The following is a 19057-nucleotide window of genomic DNA, read 5'->3' on the forward strand; positions in this document are numbered from 1 at the left end:
ATGAATAAATTTTATTGGAACACAGACCCTCCTATTTGTTTACATATTGTCCATGACTCTTCCCTCTACAGAAGAGCTGCATATTTGCAACAGAAACTATATGGTCTATAAAGCCTAAAATATTTACTGTCTAGCCCTTTACAGAAAAAGTCTGCCCAACTCTATTCTAGAGCATCATACCTTCCTTAACAACTCTCAGCAGATTTATATTAGTCAGCTCAGGATACCATAACAAAATACCACAAACTGGGTTTCTTAAACAGCATAAATTTATTTTCTCACAGTCCTGGTGGCTGAAAGTCCAAGATCAGGGTGCCAGCAGCATGGACGTCTGGTAAGGCACCTTTTCACTGTGTCCTCTTATGGCCATGACTCTGTGGATGTGCATGGCGAGACACCTCCTTGGTGTCTCCTCCTCTTCTTACAGAGACATCGACCTATCAGATTAGGACCCCACCCTATGACCTCACTTCACCTTACTTACCTCCTTAGGTTGTATCTCCCAATATAATCACATTGAAAATTACAACTTCATCATATGAATTGGGCAGGAGGGGTGGACACAATTCTGTCTGTAACAAGAGTTTACCACTTTGATATTTATTGTACCAATTTGCACAACAAATTTGAGAGTAGCCTTATTTCAGAAGATTGACAGATCTTTGAAGATGATAACTAAATATCTCATCCACTTCAAATAAATACATACATGTGAACAAAATATAATTTCAGCATATAAAATTTAAGTTTTTGTCACTTTAAAGCCACAGCATAAACAAGTCTGAAGCCAAGATTCCCTCACGCCCTCATTCTATCAATCTCCATTACACTAAGTAGTAACTGTTCTCATTTCTATCACCATAGACTAATTTTAACTGCTCTATAACTTTATGTGAATCAGGCTTGTCCAACCAGTGGCCTGTAGGCCTCATGTGGCCCAGGATGGCTTTAAATGTAGCCCAACACAAATTCATAAACTTTCTTAAAACATGATGGGATTTTTAAATGATTTTTTTAGCTCATCAGCTGTTGTTAGTGTTAGAGTATTTTATGTGTGGCCCAAGATAATTCTTCTTCCAATCTGGCCCAAGGAAGCCAAAAGACTGGACACCCCGATCTAAATGAAATCATGCAATACATACACTCTATTGCCTAGCTTTTTACAAACAGAAATATTTTGAAATTTATCCATCTTGTTGTATATAGCAATGATTCATCCTTTTTTTTGGAAAATACATTTCAATTTTTATATTGAATTTTTGTAATCATTGTCATTTTGACAAACATTTGGATTGTCAAAAAACTCTGTGACAGCTCTTGGATGTTGTGAATAAAGTTATCATGAATAGTCTTATTCAGTCTTTTTGTAAAAATATGTTTGTATGCATCTGGAGTAAATACCTAGGAGTGAAAATCTTAGGTCCTAAGATAGGTTTATGTGTAACTTAATGAGAAAATGGAACAACTCTCCAAGTAGGCTGTGTCATTTTACATTCCTAATACCAAGGTATGTAAGTTTGTTATTCCATATCCTCAGAAACATTATTCCATATCCTCAAAAACAGCCGAGAAACATCCTCAGAAACAGCACTAAACTGACATTTAGTGCTGTCAGGGTTTTTAAGGTAAATCTTTCTAGTGAATGTTTAATAATATTCCATCGTGGTTTTAATTTGCATTTTCTGGATGATTACTAACACAAGCACATTTTCTTATGTTTATTGGCTAATCATATATTTTCTTTTGTGATGTGGCTATAGAAAGAAGTCTTGTATCCACTTTTCAAATTGGGTTAGTTTCATTTCATTATTGACTCCCAGGAGTTCTTTATACATTTCAGATCAAAGCCTTTTGTCAGATACTGTATTGTGAATGTTTTTTACCACTCTATGGCTTGCTTTTTAATTTTCTTAATGGCATCCTGTCTTGGGTTTAGGTTTCGTTATGACAAATCCAATTTATCAATCTTGTTCTCTTATGGTTGTTTTTCTGTCTTCTCAAAAATGAGTCCCTATTTACCTCAAGGTTACAAATATATTCTTCTATGTTTTCTTCTAGTAGCTTTTAAGTTAAATCTATGCTCTATCACGAATTTACTCTATTAGGATGTGAAGTAGTATCTAGGTTCAGATTTTCCCATGTACTTACCCAGTTACAGATCTATTTGTTGAGAACACTTTTCTGGGCTCTTTTGTTGAAAGCTTATTTATCCTACATATATGGGCCTACTTCGGGCCTCTGTATTCTGCTCTTTTGATCTATTTGTCCAAGGATTGAATTTTTTTTCTGTAAAGGGCCAATGTGAGTAATCATGTTAGGTCTTGCAGGCCATAATGATCTGTGATACAAATATTTAACTATGTTCTTATAGTGGGAAAGCAGTCATAGAAAACAGATAAACAAATGAGCATGGCTGTGTTCCAGTAAAACTTTCTTCATGGACACAAATTTAACTTTCACATAATTTTTGAGTGCCATAAAATACGATTATTCTTTTGATTTTGTCAAACTTTTAAAAATATAAAAAATATTCTTATCTCTGTAGAATATCAGGCAGTATGTAACGGCTTTATTTTGCCCACAGCTGTATTTTGCCAATCCTTGTTTTCAACATCCCTATTCCAAAACCATAATGTCTTCATTACTTTAGTTGTATAGGTGATCTTGAAATCCAGTAGCGCAAGTCCTTCAATTTTGCTTTTTTCAAGATGGTGTTAGCTAGTCTATTACTTTTAATAGCAAAAACTGCAATTACTTTTGCATCAACCTAATAGATTATTTTCATTTTCATATAAACTTCAGAATCAACTTCTCAATGTCTACAAAAATGTCTGATGGGATTTTGGGAGTTCATTTAATCTACAGGACAATTTGGAGAGAAGTGACATCATAACACTATTGAGTCCTTCAATTCATGAACACTGCATATGTCCTATTTACTTCTCTTAGCAATGTATTGAGATTTTTAAAGTAAAAATCTTACGCATATTTAGTTAAATATATTCCTAAGTATTTTGCATTTATGAAATTAAAATGGACTATTTAAAACTAATTTTTCAAATATTTGTTGCTAGTATATAGAAATCAATAAATTTTTATATATTGACTTGTATTCTACACATAGTTAAATTCATTTAGTACTTAGTAGTTTTGTGTGGATCTATTAGAATTTTCGAATTTTCTATATAAGTAAACATGTCATCCACAAAAATGCCAGATTTACATTCACCTATCCAAGTCTTCACGTCTTTTATTTCTCTTTTCTGCCTATTACCCTAATTTGGATTTCCAGTACTATGGAAGATAGAAATAGAAAGAGTGGATAATCTTGTCTTGTTCTCAGTGTGACAGAAAAAGCAGTCAGTAGCTCATTGTTATTTTTTATAGACATCCCTTAACAAACTGCCATGGTTTTCTTCTATTCATGGTTTAGTGAAAGTTCTTACACAAAACGAAGTTAACTTTTGTCAAAGATTTTCTTCAATACCTACTGAGATGATTATATGGTTTTTATTTTTGATTCTGTTACTATGGTGAATTATATTTCTTGTATATTTCTGGATTTGAATTACTAAATTTAATAAAATTTTTTGCATCTGTATTTATACAATATTATTTTATTGTAATTTTCCAAGTTTGGGTATCAGGGTTATGGTAGTCATAAAATAAAGCGAGTAGTTGTCACTTCATTTAGTTTGTGACTTTGTTAGATTTTTAAAAAAAATTCTTTAAATATTTGATGAAGTTTACCAGTGAAACCATCTGGGCCTAGAGATTTTGTTTTGTTTTGTTTGTTATGGAAGATTTTAAGTATAAATTCAGTTTCTTTAGGAAATATGGAGCTCTTAGAGTTTTCTATTCTTTGTCATGTGTGATTACTTGTGTTTTTCAAGGAATTTTGCTATTTAATCTAGGTTATCAAATGCACTCATAATTCTGCTCACTTTTTAATGTCTAGGATATTTGCAGGAACATTACAAAATCTGTGTCATTCTTGATATTGGAAAGGCCAAATCTTTTTAATATTTCAAATATGTAAAAATCTCTCTGCTTTGTAGAGATAAACTGGAGTGGCATTCAAGGCTTCCTGCTCATCCTGGTGCCCGTCATATGCTACCTCTTTTAAATTCACGCTCCCTGAACCACATCTATTCAGGAAGGGATGGATGGTGCTTCTTTGACTTTCCACAGCTTCTAAGAGATCTGACAGTTCCTACCATGTTATATTAGTAGTAGTAGTTCATACCTTTCTTTTATATCCAATGAAAAGTTTCTTGCTAACTGTAACTTCAGAACCTGCTCTGGCTATAAAGCCTTAATTAGTAAGAAAGAGAGGCAGGTAGGCAGACAGGCAGGCAGGCAGGAAGTCAAAGGTGTTCGAGGGTAACTGTAATAGTTCACACATTGCCCTCTATATAATAGACAAACTTGCAGGGCTTTTTCAGCTTAAAAGCAATGCTGGGAAAAACACAGTAGTTCCAGAACAATGCTCAATTAAGGGTGGTTTTCACAGTGATAAGAATGGATTGTTAATAAAACATTTAAATATTTTTTGCTTAATATTTTATAACATCGGAATCACACGTATGGATCAAGCCATTGGGATGTGCAAGCATTTTGGGGCAAGGAACTTTATTTTCTTTGCCTACATTTAGGTGGATATGAGGAGAATGGACCTGCTTCCATGAATGGAATGCCTTTGTGACTTGCAAAGGCCTCCTTAGTCCCACGGGTTGACCACCATGTTTAAGCAGTGGGGTAGTAGCCCTTCCACCTGTGTTGGTAATAGTGGAATTATCTTACCTGTCATCATCTGAATTTATTCTTAGAGGTGAGACAGAAAAGAATTCACCCTGGTAGACAGTTCAACATCATACAGAGCCCCAGTGACCAGAGTTAATTTCTCCTGGGCTGCTTACCAAAAACATAGAGCAGGGGAAAGTCCTAGAACCAGTGTCATCACTATTCTGGAGATAAGAGTTCAAGACAAAAAAGGAGAGATTTGTTATAAAGTATAAGAAGAGCATGAACAGAGATCTGGACATGAAAGTAAAAATTAAGAGCCCACTGATAACATTCTAGATCCCCCAAAGAAATCAGGGAATGTTATGGTGAGATTCTTTCAGCACCTAGGGGAGGAGAGTAGGGAAGAGGCAAATACAGAGATACACTCCATATTCTCCACCTACTCTCAGCCCTGGCCTGAGTTGGCTTCTTCACTCCTGCAGCTATCAAGTCCTGAGACTTCAGACTTTGGGGTGAGCCAAATCCAGCCACCTCTTCCTAACAATGTCATCTTGTGAAATTTTTCTTACAGTTTCTGACTCGGTTTCTCATCTCTCCTTTTCAAGATGAAGCCCGCTGCTCAGAGTTGAAGAAAGGATCTGAAATATCAAAGAGAAATTGCTTCGCACAATAGGTGCCACCTAGGAAGTCTTCAGTGGAGAGTTGCTCCTGGTTTTTACTACAATGGGCCGTTCTAGTATTTGCTGGGGAGTACAGAGAGCAGGTGGGGGTGCCCGCCAGCCTGTTACAGCAGAACACTTTTATTCCTTTCACAGGAGAGTCATTGGGAAACAGGACTGCAAAAGCGAGAAAATTCCAAGTATGTGTCATCGCTCTGTTGCCTCGTGCAGCTGTTTCCGTAGGGATACAATGGTGTTGTGTTGTTAAGGAAACTTGCTGTCAAGCAGCAACACAAATAAAGCATTTAGTTTTATTAAGTTATATTACAATAATTATGGAAAATAATGGGCCCCAGATGTAATTTATTCAGTGGGGAAGGACAACCCCCTAGCTGTCCAATGGCTCATGGAGCCAGAGAGATGGCACCCCAGCATGCTGTAGTCTAGCCTCTCCCACTGACCACCTGAGCCTGCTGAAGCTGGCTTATATAAGGCTTTGGAAAGAGAAAGGGCTTTGGGTTACTCTCTGGAAATCAAGAAAAACTGTTCCAAGATGTGTGTTAGAGAAGGTCAGGATCTCGTGTTTAATAAGCAGTTTTAGGCCTGAATTCTCTAAAGACACCGTGTATGGACCTGTTTTCCCCCAGTACATAGTGTCAGAGTCCTGCCAGCAATAGCCTAAACATGGTAGAATCAGTCAAGAGATCTAACAAAAGTGCTCTTGGAGGCAGAACTTCAGAGAAAGAAGTAAATTTTATGCTGAGAAATCATGATTCCACACTCTGGAGTGAGAACTCTAGACAGTTTACTCTGTGGTCACTTACTCGTATTTCTACATAGATGGAAGGTCGCGGCCCTGGAGTTCTGGTCTACCTTTCTGCTCCTTTTTCTGTAAGGAACAGGTGAGGGTTCCTCATAAGTGCCAGGTCATTTCCCAATTAATTTACAAAGTATGTTTGTTGGCAAATTGTCTCTGCCTGAAATCACCTTCATTCTTTTGTCTGACCAGTAAATATCTTTCACAATTCAGTTTAAACATCGGCTCCTCTGGGAAAATTCTATCCCTCCACCACCATTATACTTACCATAAGCGGCTTTTTCTATTATAACTTCTTATTCACAGGGTGATGAAACCATTCAGCATTAGTTTGTATGTCTCTTTATCATTACTATCCTATTGCATTCTAAGCATTTGCTCACCAACCTTTCTCTGTCTTATAGACCAGCTTCCGCAGCAATGAACCCAGAAAAAAATCTATATGTGTATTTCTAGCACAGGGGCTGGCACATACTGAGTGCTGAACTGAATTGAACAGATGCTATAAGCAAGGAAGAGTCAAATTTTGCAAGATTTTACTGAGGAGGAAGGTGCTGCCTCAAAGCCAGATATTTTATATGAGTTACTCTGCTGTCATAAACCATGACTGGCACTAGCTACAGGCACCCCTGCAGGATGGGCTTCCCCACAGCATGTCCCACAGGATATCCATGGCCAATGAACTGTTGCTAATTCACAATAACTCCTGAGATGTATGTGTTAGGATGGGTGATGCTACAGACCCCCCTGCCTCCCTGCATGCACTGTATACAGGGTTGTATGCACCCACTGGTGTGCCAACGAGTGGTTCAGAAACTGAGTTATGAACTAACTGGGAGTTATTCTTCTGATAATTGCTTACCTTGTGCTACTTTAAATTTTCTCTAATTATATTCAGGAGGACTTAGTACAACCACACTAATGGGGTTTCAAAAGGTTTTGTTTCATCTCCACAGTCTAGCTGAAATAGCATCCTATTGATTGGCAATATGTACCAGGCAATATGTGTTTTTGGTCCCCTTTGAACCATTTATTCTCTTTCCGTGAAACTACTAAGGTAGCAATCAGGCTAGCAAAAAATATAGTGTGGCAACAGAATCATTTATAATCCAAAAATGGGAAAACAACCAAGCTATATTTACAAATAATTTCTAGTAAAGAAATTACAGTATCATTTTGGTACAAAATAGAAATCAATTATATTGACAATGAATTTCTTATACAGTAACACATATTTAATATTAGAAAAAAACCTTCAACCACACAGGCCATCTTCCCCTCAGCAAGCCCTAGGGAAAGGGCTTGGAGTTTTAAGCATGGACATCTAGGAAACTGCTCCATGTGCATACAGAAACACAGGGAGGCTCAATGCAGCATTGATTTTGCAATTAAGAAAAATTAGAAACAAATGTTCATCAAAACAGCATGATGCAATAATTATAGTTATTCACAACATACACAATAAGAAGTAGAGATTTTTCTAACTTTTTTGACGACAAAGCACAGTAAGAAACACATTTTACAGGGTGAACCAGTAATGGCAGATTACACTTTCCAAGGAAGCCTCAACAATATGACCTGTTTCACATGTCCCCTCCCCTTAGACTCGAGCAACCTTTGCAACTGGCTTGGTCAGTAGCATGTAGTGGAAGTGATGCCATGTGTCTTTCAAGGCTGAATGTCTTAATCCATTCTCTGTTGCCATATAGAACACCTGAGACTGGGTAATTTATAAAAAAATAGAGGTTATTTTACTCACAGTTCTGGAGGCTGAGAAGTCCAAGATCAGGTGGCTGCATCTGGTGAGAACCTTTCTGCTTTGTCACGACACGGCAGGAGACATCAAATCACTAAAAAAGCAAATGTTTTATCTAAGGTCTTTCTTCCTCTTCTTGTAAAGCCACCAGGTCCTTCATGGGGGCCCTGATGACCTTATCTATTTCTAATTGCCTCTTTAAAACCCCACTTCCAAACACCATCAACACATAAATTTAGAGATTTAGAGATTAAGTTTCCAACACATGAAATTTTGGGAGAGATGTTCAGTCCATAGCACTGTGTCATAAAAACGCTAACACTTTAGCCTTATTCCCTTGGAGCCCACCATGCTGGGAGGAAGCTCAAACTGGCCCATGAGAAGAGAACACTATGTGTGGGGGGATGTTCCAGCTGACAGCCCAGCTGAAGCCCCAGCTGCCATTAACCATGAGATACAAATAAAGATGCCTCCTGATGATTTTGGTTGGAGAGTGGGGTAGAAGAGGAAAGATGTCTTCCCAACATTTTATTATTCCCATCTGAGGCTGCAGATGTCATGGAGCAGAGGTGAGCCATCCACCATCCACACTGTGCCTTGCCCAACTTCTAATCTGTAGAATCCATGAGTATAAAAAAAGTTTTGGGAAGGTTAATAGCAATTGTACCTGGAATGCAAGTATTTGTAACAGAAATAAAACTTTTACTAATAATTCTTACCCTTAAAAAATTTCAAGCTATGCTATAGAAAAAAACTGAGAACCTCCTCTTCCATGTCATTCTTTGATCGCTCAATCCCATCTCGTTCAAATAAATTCTAAAAATACAGGGATTCCTTCCTTCCCTCCTCCTTCTTTCTTCCCTTCTCTCCTTCCTTTCTTCCATCCTTCCTTTTTTCCTTCCTTCCTTTTTTTTCTTCCTTTCTTTTCTTCCACCTAGAAATACTCATTGTTCACCTCCTATGTTTCAGGTACTCTGCTCAGCATGGGGGCTCTAGGAGTGACATAGACACAGACGTTTCTGCCCCACAAAGCTTATAACCCAGATGAAAGGACAGACATATGAGTTTTAACTAATTTGATTCTTTATACAATAAAGAGGAGTACTAAGTACATAGAGCTTTCAAGGGCCCAGGAAAATATTTAAGACAACTACAACAAATTATTGACAACACAAAATTTTTAAAAGCTGTAAGTACAATTGAGTGTTTTTTCAAATATCTACAAAAATAACATGTCAACTAGAAATCCATAACTTAATTTGTATGATTGTATATTAAGATTACATTTGGTATGGGCTATGGTTGCACTTACATATGCTTGCTAGGGTGTAGGGTGGAGTTATATATAGCAGGTGTGTCAATAGGCTGGAAGGTGGGTAAATGGATGGGTGGGCAGGCCCAGAACGAGCACAGGTTTTATGATGCCCTGGTGGTAAGTGTTATGAGAGGAAAGCTCTGGTGCCTGGAAATCCACTGACTTTTGTTTATGTGACAGAAGCTCCCAAATTCCTGAAAACCAGGAACATGCAACAGAGTCATTGTGATTTAATGTATTTCATGTGTCCTCTGTGCAAGGCATTGATATGGACTCTGGAGAGTATTAGGCAGAATCACTTCTGCCCTCTGGAACTTGCAGTCTTATCTTGAGGATAGGGCAAGGGCTCTGTTCTAAAGTGACAGGATAGTCAAGTAAGGGGGATGATAAACGAACACACCCTGCTTTGTGAGAGTTAAAGGATGTGAGAACAAGAGAACTGGGGAATATGCTCAAAAAAGAGCTGATATTTGAAGTGGGCCTCCCCTATGCCCTTGCAGGCTGCACAGACCAGATGGAGGGCCTGGGTTGAAGAGCTAGCAGAATATTCTGAATTCACAGTGGTGTGACCCTACGAGGACCAGTTTATATCTTCACCTCATGTATGGATTAAATAAGATGTAAGGATTAAATAAGTTCACACATGGGATGTGCTTAGAACAGCTTCTGGCATAGCGTACGTGCTTAACAAACATCAGCTTGTTATAATCTTTACTCTTCACTGAAATAACAATCGTTATTTAACACAGTCAATGGCCAGGCATTGGGTTCCTCTACTTGCATAGGCTAAGATTGCCAGACCTCATGAGGACACTTCATTATCTCCAGGGGTGACTTTGAGTTAACTTTAAAAATGATTCATTCCTTATTATCCATTCCTTAGGACTTTCTACTGCCCTCTTTCAGAAAATTATCATATATGTGTAAATCTATGATAAATATGAATATGAATCACACAGTGTTCTGACCTCATGTTGGCCTTCATACAAATATGAACATCACATCATTCCTGCCCTCCAGAGCCAATACTCAATTCCGGGGAGTGATAGACACATTGTAATCCAGCATCAGAAAGTACAAATCGGAGTGGTTTCCCAACAGCCAAACGTGGGGTGAGGAGGAGACTGAGAAAGGCTTCCCACAGGGACTACTGCATGAGCTGGGTCTTGAAGGAGTAGACCTTCCCAGGGATGGAGACAGGGTGGATCCCTAGGAAAGGAAACAGCCAGGTAAGGGCCTGAGTGGCGACAGGGTTCTTTGGGGAGCTCAAAGTTGTCCGGTATGGCCAGGGTAGATGGGGTGGATCATAGACAGGTGAGGCTGGAGAAGTGGTGGAGAGTTCCAAGGAGTCTCATGGTACATATGGGACAGAGGGAAGTTCAAGGACAGGAAGGACAGGAAGGACAGGAAGAAGGACAGGAAGGACAGGAAGCCACAAGGAGTGTAAGGCTGCAGATTCCAGGTCAGATGCTAGTTCATTCTGGCCCATGACCCTGGCTTCAGCTCAGCCCATTTGAGGTAAACACTTGGATTCCAGTCAAGGAAATGCCTTTCTGGTCTTTCTGATTTTCTAGATTTTCTAGAATGTCTTCAAAATCCTGATCATTCAGCACATGTCCCAATATTGGTTCATGCATTCATTCACTCATTCCACAAATGTCTATTGTTTGCTTTGCTATTGTAAGCTCTAAGACCCAGTGACGGAGACGTTGCCATTGCCTTAAAGCAGACACTAACTAGGGGGAAACACATAAATAAATCAGTAATATTCTGTGGCAGGATAAGTGAGAAAATAAAACAATATGCTCTGAAAAATGGAGTGGGGTAGGAAGAGGAGAGACAGATGGCAGAAAAATTGAAGGAGGCCTCTTATAGAAGTGCATCCATTTCCTGAGGTTCCTGCGGGATTCTACAAGCCTGACAGGCAGTTCGTGATCAACTACCTTCTCTTTGCTTAACAGTTCTTCCCTCCATTCATCTGTAAGCAGCAAAGAGAAACCAGGCCATACCTTCCACACTTTGCTTTGAAATTTCCTCTGTTAAACATCTGAGTTCATTGTTTACAAGTTCTACTTTCCACACACAGAAGGATGTGATTGGGCTAAGCCTTCTGCCATTCTATAGCAAGAATCATCTGTGCCCTCACTAGTAGCACCTGTAGCTTCCAAATTTCTACCAACAGTCTGCTCAAGGCAATCTGGGCTTTGTCTAGCATGTGGCCAAACATTTACCCAGCCTCTCCTCATTGCCCAATGCCAAAGATACTTCCCCATTTTTAGGCATTTGTTACAGCAGCATCAAGCTACTGTCATCCTACTTCCTACCGTCACCGAGCAGAATGACATGACAAAAAAGCCAGTAGGAACTGGCTTAGGCAATGTGGGGAGTTGCCTAGGCAAATCCAAAATCCTTAGGGCAGGCTGGAGCCTGTTGAGCAGGAGCAGACACTGGAGTTCTAGGAGGAATTTCTTCCTTAGAAGAACCTCCCCTCTTTCTTCTTTTAAGGCCTTCAAGTGAAGTGGACCAAGCTGACCCAGAATATCAAAGATGGTCTTCTTCATTTAAAGCAAACTGGTGGTAAATGTTAAATTACATCTACAAAATAGCTTCAGAGCAACACCTAGATGACTGTTTTGTTGAGTGACTGGAGACTCTAGCCTCGCCACATTGACATATAACACTATCACCAGAAGGGAATCCATTCAGCATCCCAAACCTCAAGAAGCACAGTGTAGGGAGGAGATTTATCTTGTAATTAGTAAATGCCAGGCCTCCTTCTTATACTTTACCCACAATGATATTTACCTGTAATCATCACACAAATGTGATCACATAGGTGCTGAATGAAACTGGAATTGAGAAATTGAGTCAAATGTAAATAACTCAGGCCAAGTCACACGGCTGGGAAGTAGTGAGGCTGTGATGTGAAATTACATTGTCTGACTATAATGTTTTTGCCCTAAGACCTTGTCCAAAGAAGGAGCATGCTGCTGGCCCATGCATTGTCCCTGACCATCAAGCACATAAGGAACTCTGCAGCGCCTCCCATGCTAGGGAAATCCAAGCCACTGCCCACTGCATTTATGCCTAACCACACATCTGCAGCTGGCTCTGTGTCAGTTTCCCAGGGCTTCTGTAAGAAAATCACAGCAAAGGCCAGGCACGGTGGCTCACACCTGTAATCCCTGCACTTTGGGAGGCCGAGGAGGCTGGAGCACATGAGGTCAGGAGTTTGAGGCCAGCCTGGCAAACATGGTGAAACCCCGTCTCTACTAAAAATGCAAAAAATTAGCCTGGCATGGTGGCACGCTCCTGTAATCCCAGCTACTTGGGAGGCTGAGGCAGGAGAATCGGTTGAACCTGGGAGACAGAGGCTGTAGTGATCTGAGATCATGCCACTGCACTCCAACTTGGGTGACAGAGTGAGACTCCATCTCAAAAAAAACAAAAAAAAAAACAAAAAAAAAAAAACTCAGCAAAGCAATCTCAAAACAATAGAAATGTATTGGCGCATAGTTCTGGAGGCTGGAAGTCCAGGATCAGGGTGTTCCTCAGGGCAGCACTCCTGAGACTGCTCAGAATCTTTCTTGGCTTCTCCCTAGCTTCTGGTGGTTGTTGGCAATCGTGGGATTTTTTTGGCTTGTGGCAGCATGACTTCAATTGTTACCTCCTCCATCGTATGGCATGCTCTCAGTGCATCTCTGTTTTTACATAGCACTTGCCTCTGGGTGTATGTGTCCAGATCTCCCTAATGTTATAAAGACAGCAGTCATTGGATTAATGGCCTTTCTAATCCAGTATAACCTCATCCTAACTTGATTATATCTGCAAACACTATTTCCAAATAAGGTTACGTTCACATGTACTGGGAGGGGGGACTTCAACATAACTTTTGGAGGGACACAATTAAATCCCCAACAGGCTCATACCAGTAGTAGAAAGCTAACCTCTGCAAAGCAGTCACAATGTTTTCCCTTGACCTCATGCTGTTCTTTATACAAAAAGCTCCATTTCTCAGACTGGGCAACATGGCAAAACCCCTTCTTTACAAAATACAAAAATTGGCTGGGGGTGGTGGCGTAAGCCTGTAGTCACAGCTACTTGGGAGGCTGAGATGGGAGGATTACCTGGGTCCAGAGAGGTCAAACCTACAGTAAGCTGTGATAGCACCACTGTACTATAGACTGGGTAACAGAGTCAAACCCTGTCTCAAAAAGATTAAAAAATAGAGAGAGAGAGAGAGAGAGAAGAAAAGCTCCATTTTACTAATACTGCTGAATGTGGCCTTAGGAGTTTCATTTTTCTAGAAGTCTCCTAGAGTCTCAAAGTTCAGTCTGGTTAATACTGGGACATCCCTGATACTTGGAAGACACTGTGAACCTTCTCATCCATGTGCCACATTTAGATTGAGAGACAATTGTGTCTTCATGTTAGCACTTCCATGCACACAAAAAGACATCTCAAAACCTTGAAAAGTTCAGGCAGGAGAGCTGTTGACAACATATTGAAAGTTAAGCTGTTCCTTGTCATTATAAACAAAATTTTTAACTATTTCAGCAAGTTAATCTCTGGGGTGTTAGGATACTTCTAGTTAGAACTTGTGTCTTTACCATCTTATTGAGGGCTTTTTACATAAGCTTCTCTAGTATAAGCCTGAGCCTGAGTTCTCATCTCCCTAAACTCAAATTCCCTGTGCTCAACCCTCCAAAATTTGGGAGGGAATAAAACATAAGTGATTACCTTGTGTTTATTTACAAATGGATAGAGATTCATTAAAAAGTGTTGTATTTTAAGCTGCCCAAATAAGAACAAAAGAGGCAGAGAGAAGATGAAAGAGAAGGAGCGGGAAAGATGGGAATATGAATGAGAGGGAGCAAGTGATACAGAAATCAACAACAACAAAGAGACAGGGGATGGAGAGAGAGAATTTGAAGGAAATGAAGGTATTGAAGCCACTCAGAAGGGAAAATAGGCAATGCTGGAATGATGTTATGAGAAAAATAATGCCTGGCAGAAAAACTTCCAACCAGATAGCCCTCTGGTGCTCAAGCTTGTTCTCAAAATAGGATTAATTTGTTGCTAAAAATTAAGATAGAAATCTGTTGGCCACACAGATGAAACAGCCAGTCCCAGCCAACCCTGGAGGCTGTGGCACGGTCCTCCTGGTCATGCAGGAGACAGTGGGAGGCAATGGGAGGGTGGCCAGAGCCTCTACATTTGATGTGCTGAGTTAGCCTCCCACACAGCTGTCCCCAACTCAACACCTACCATGTGCATCTGGACAAGCCCCATGTGAAATCACAGGCTTTGGAGGCTGACTGAGCTGATTGGCTTCCTTGCTGGGCTACTATTGACTTAGGGCAAGTTACTGTCTCAGTTTCCAGGTTCCTCAGCTGTGAAATACAGATAAAAGCTACCTTTCAGGATTGCTGTGAAGATAAAGGCACTGTAATAATCTGTGAAAACACACTCACCTCGGAGGCTGGAACCCAGGAGGTGCCAGGCAGCCCCCACTTAGGTGTGTGTATGGTGACTTCAGCATATGGGACAATGATACTCAGGTCTATGCAAGCCCCTTGGGTCCTAGACTCTTCATGGCCATCTCCACATTATCTGTGACTTTGCTTTGATGGCATCCTCCAAGATCATTCTCTCTTAGAACTTGAAATCTCAGTCCCTGTCTCTATCTGCCATCTCTCATTGTTCTACTTCTGTTTCCTCACTCATACCCAGCTGCTTCTGTTATGCTCAGTAAAACCCCCAGCCCTTGGGCTGGCATCTTCAGCCTGGCTTTTGTCTGACTCGGAGTCTCCAGTGCGGTCTGCCATTTTGAAATGCTGTTCCTCTCCTCTGATGGCCTCAACCTGGATGAACATATCAATGCTCAAAATCACTGCTATCACCCTCTGTTTCTGCTTCTTCTGCTTATTGTTTCTGTTAGCAGCACCATCCTCTTGGCCAGAGGGATCTGAAGCTCAACCCACTTTTGATTCTTCTTTCTTCTATAATGCCCGAAAGCCAATCATTAGATCCTACCACTATTTTCACTATAAAGTTTCACGGTGCCACTACCCAAATGAATTACTCTGTATTAATCTTCTTCTCTTTAAAATGTGTTATAAACAACCCACCTCTTACAGATGGCACTCAGATTCAATATTATGGAGAATGCATTTCTCTAAGACGGCATCACCCTGTTAAAGAAAACCTTACTCAATGATACTTGTTAAAGCACAGAAAAGCTTACTCAATGATACTTGTGTAAATCACATCACAATAGAGGGACCACTGCAAAGGGATTTTGCAACAGGGAAGAGAGATTGGGCCCAACTCCAAGCACAGCACTGGTAAGTGGGAATTTATAGCCAAGGAACAGGGTGGGGACCACTAAATAGAAAATTACTAAGAGGAGATATCAGGGGTGAGGGTGAAGGGATTCTGGCTAAAGAAATCTAACAGGATTCTTGCTGAAAACAGGCCATGGTGATCAGACATTACCTGGGGATGATGGACAATGAGAAACTTGGTCATATATTGAAAATACTGAATCAGATATCAAGGGTGGGGGAGTTCTTGATAAACTGACTTAGCAGGGTTCTTGGCCCAAACTGGACTTTACAAGGCAGTACACAGGTAGACACAGGAGAAGCTTCAGGTGACTGGCTACAGTTTGGCCAAACAAGGAGTTTTTGTTAGTCCTTCCTCTTGTTCAAGGAAAGGAGAGACATTCTTCTTTCTTTTGAACGCTGTAACTCCATTTTCTCATGTGGTCACCTTTTGTTCACTAAGGACCCACTGAGTCACCTGTTGGGACTTGATAGTTCCAACAGACTGGATGGTACTAGCAGTCAGGCATTTAATGAGGGGATTTTTTTAATGGAAAAAAAGATTAATAGTTGGAAACTCAGTTTCTGAGCCCAGAGGGCAGCCAATCAAAAAGATTTCTAAACACTGCGCTTGAAGCCTCTTCAAGTGGAGTGGGAGCAGGCAGTGGCAAGCTGATAGACCTTCCTAGTTTTCATTTTTAATGCCACGAAGGTTGTCTACACCTGAGCTATTGTGGTGATCTCTCTGATGTCTGTATCAAGTCCTCCAGCTTCAGCTTTTGGGGCTCCAGGAAAGGAGCAGTTTTAATTTTAATGATTCCAAGTCAGAAGGGTTGGAGAAAATTGGAAATATTAGTCTGGAGTGTGGTTGCCAGATTTTGGAGGAAACTTGGAGAATTCAGGATCCAGTCCAGTGTGTAGACAAACCAGAAAACCACAAAAACAATGAGCAGGGCTAAAATTCAATAAGAGGTGTGCTATAGTTTTCTTCTGAAACATAATTTCTCTCTCTCCATTCACCCCCATTCCTACCAAAAATAAGCAAAGACTGATTTGCTTGCAAAATAAGTTTAGTCTCATTAACTTGGCCTGATTATTTGTATAAATGCAGCAAAAATAATGATTGACCACCTAGGCTCTTTTTGAGTTTGCTTTCCTGGAACTTTTAGGGGAATCTCAGACTAAACAGTTAAAAGCCTTTTAAAACTAGAAAGCGAAGCCAAGGACTTGCTCTCAGGCTGTTTCTGAAATACTTAGGGATTTGAGTAAATATCCCTTTTATAGGTCTCCAAAATATCCTGGGGTTCCTAGGCCTGCCAGGAAGTGACACTCTTTATTTACCTGGAAGAAAACTATGTAAGTGAACCAAGTATGCAACACACCATGGCGATAATTTTTTTCCAAGAGGCTTTATGGACTCCATAAAGTCAACCTTAGTTTCTTAAAGTCGTCTGGTCATATCTGAAGACACAACATTCCAGTTAAGGCCTTCATAATATATCCAGTGTTTTCAATTGTGTACTGTTACAAGGAGAACATAGTCTTACTGCACATATGCAAATAACTACATTACCATAAAATAAAAATGTTTACTAATAGTCTTCTAATTCCAGAGGGATCAGGTAGGAGGAAAAAGTAATTATTTCTTCTTTATTCACAAAGGAATACATTACCAAATTGTTCTAAGCTATAGATAGCTTAAGATAAAAGAGAAAAACTTGGCCAGGCATGGTGGCTGACGCCTGTAATCCCAGCACTTTGGGAGGCTGAGGTGGGCGGATCACGAGGTCAGGAGATCAAGACCATCCTGGCTAACACGGTGAAACCCCGTCTCTACTAAAAATACAAAAAATTAGCTGGGCGTGATGGTGGGCGCCTATAGTCCCAGCTACTCAGGAGGCTGAGGCAGGAGAATGGCGTAAACCCAGGAGGCGGAGCTTGTAGTGAGCTGAGATCCAGCCACTGCACTCCAGCCTGGGCAACAGAGTGAGACTCCATCTCAAAAAGAAAGAAAAAAAAAAGAGAGAGAGAAAAACTTTTCTTAAATTTGGAAAACAAAATATTAAAGAACCAGCAATGTTTCAAACAAAAAGTCACTAAAATATTGTCCTCATCAGTTCATTCAGTTCCATGTAATTCTTATTCTTGAGCTTGGGATAGAACTTTCATGAAGCCATAGGTTTCTTCATTAGAGTTCTGCAAATTCTTACCCAGTCCACTGGTGTGATCTTCAAGTTTTCAGCAGAAGCCTGTATTTTTAAAGTAACTTTTGTAGTCTTTTCCATGAATATCTTTGAAGAAGAAGCAATTTTGGACTGTAGCTGATTTCAAATGCTTTCAGAGAAGAACCAAAGTAAAATAATAACTGGCCATAAATAACAAAAGATTTAAAATGGCCATATGGCCATGCTTAAAAATATGAAGAGAGTTCATTATGATAATTATGCGATTGCCAAAGATATTTGGCTATTTCTGTGACATGCATTTTCATATAATTTTAATGGAAAAGACCAAATTCTAGTTCCGCACTAGTGTACAATTAATACTAAACCTAATTTTAGTAAAACTTTATAAAAGAATCTGTCCAATCTCAGCCAGTTTTGGCAGCAAAAGATAATATTTCTTTTCCAGCATCCTTTTTCCACAAAAGTTTGGCCAAGGAAAGAATCTTTGTCAACCCCATCCCACTTTTGAGGAACCTGCCTCTCTAAACTCTCCCTATCTGCCATAGTCAATATGGAAGCAGTCATTTTACAATAGCTCCAGGCCCTGACTTCAGTTGATGGGGCCAGAGGAAGGCATTTGATCAGTTCGTTTCAGGAATCAGAGTTTTTCTCCAGGAATTTGGATTTGGAACCAAGGAATTCCAGTGTTGATCTAAATCCTTTTTGGACAAAAGAAATATAAACTTAAGAACAGTTTTAAGAAGAATAATGGTACCTACCTCATCAGAATGTTATAAGAATTACATAAGTCAACACATGGAAAATGCTCAGAGTGGTACCTAGCACATAGTAGACAACCTATAAACATTAGCTAGAATTATCACTGCACTATTATTGTAGGCTCACTTTATCACAGAGCTGTCTCAGAATGTAGATTGTCACAGAAAGTTTTATTTATCTATGATGGCCAGAAAAGATCTACTACTGCCCTGAGTTCTCAGGGCTTGGTGATTTAATCTGATGCAAGTGACTTGAAGGGGTTCTGCCTACCTGGCTACCTCCAGGTTTGTCTTCAGGGCTGCTTAGAACTTTCTGGGATCCATGTGAATATTCCTTTAATCCTCAATTACAATTTATAGAAAGCTGAGATCTGTTTATTCATGTGTCAAGGCGAAGCTCAAATACTACCTTTTATCCTTCCTTACTTCTAGACAACTTCAGTCTCCCCTTTTCCCATCCTCCTGAAAGTCTATCAAAGTCATTACCAGAATCT

The 19057-nt window shown here is 39.9% G+C and overlaps 1 protein-coding gene across 2 annotated transcripts in view; it reads right to left on the bottom strand.

Moving 5' to 3' along the window:
- Positions 1-7304: 7304 nt before the first annotated feature.
- RNF144A (ring finger protein 144A) overlaps positions 7305-19057 on the bottom strand; it is a 158557-nt gene continuing 146804 nt past the window's right edge. The window contains exons 9-10 of one of the 2 annotated variants that reach the window (XR_008500001.2): positions 10262-10502; positions 7305-8591 (exon numbers count right to left, since the gene is read on the bottom strand). Coding sequence is in view for 1 of the 2 variants with exons in the window: in XM_054474405.2 (XP_054330380.1) it covers positions 15428-15487 (60 nt within the window). In the remaining variant the exon portion in view is untranslated. Of the gene's footprint in view, positions 8592-10261; positions 10503-15424; positions 15488-19057 lie in introns of both variants that reach the window. The other variant, XM_054474405.2, reaches the window with a different exon arrangement.

This window comes from Pongo pygmaeus, chromosome 12 (genome assembly GCF_028885625.2).
Source record: "Pongo pygmaeus isolate AG05252 chromosome 12, NHGRI_mPonPyg2-v2.0_pri, whole genome shotgun sequence".
Lineage (NCBI taxonomy): Eukaryota > Metazoa > Chordata > Mammalia > Primates > Hominidae > Pongo > Pongo pygmaeus.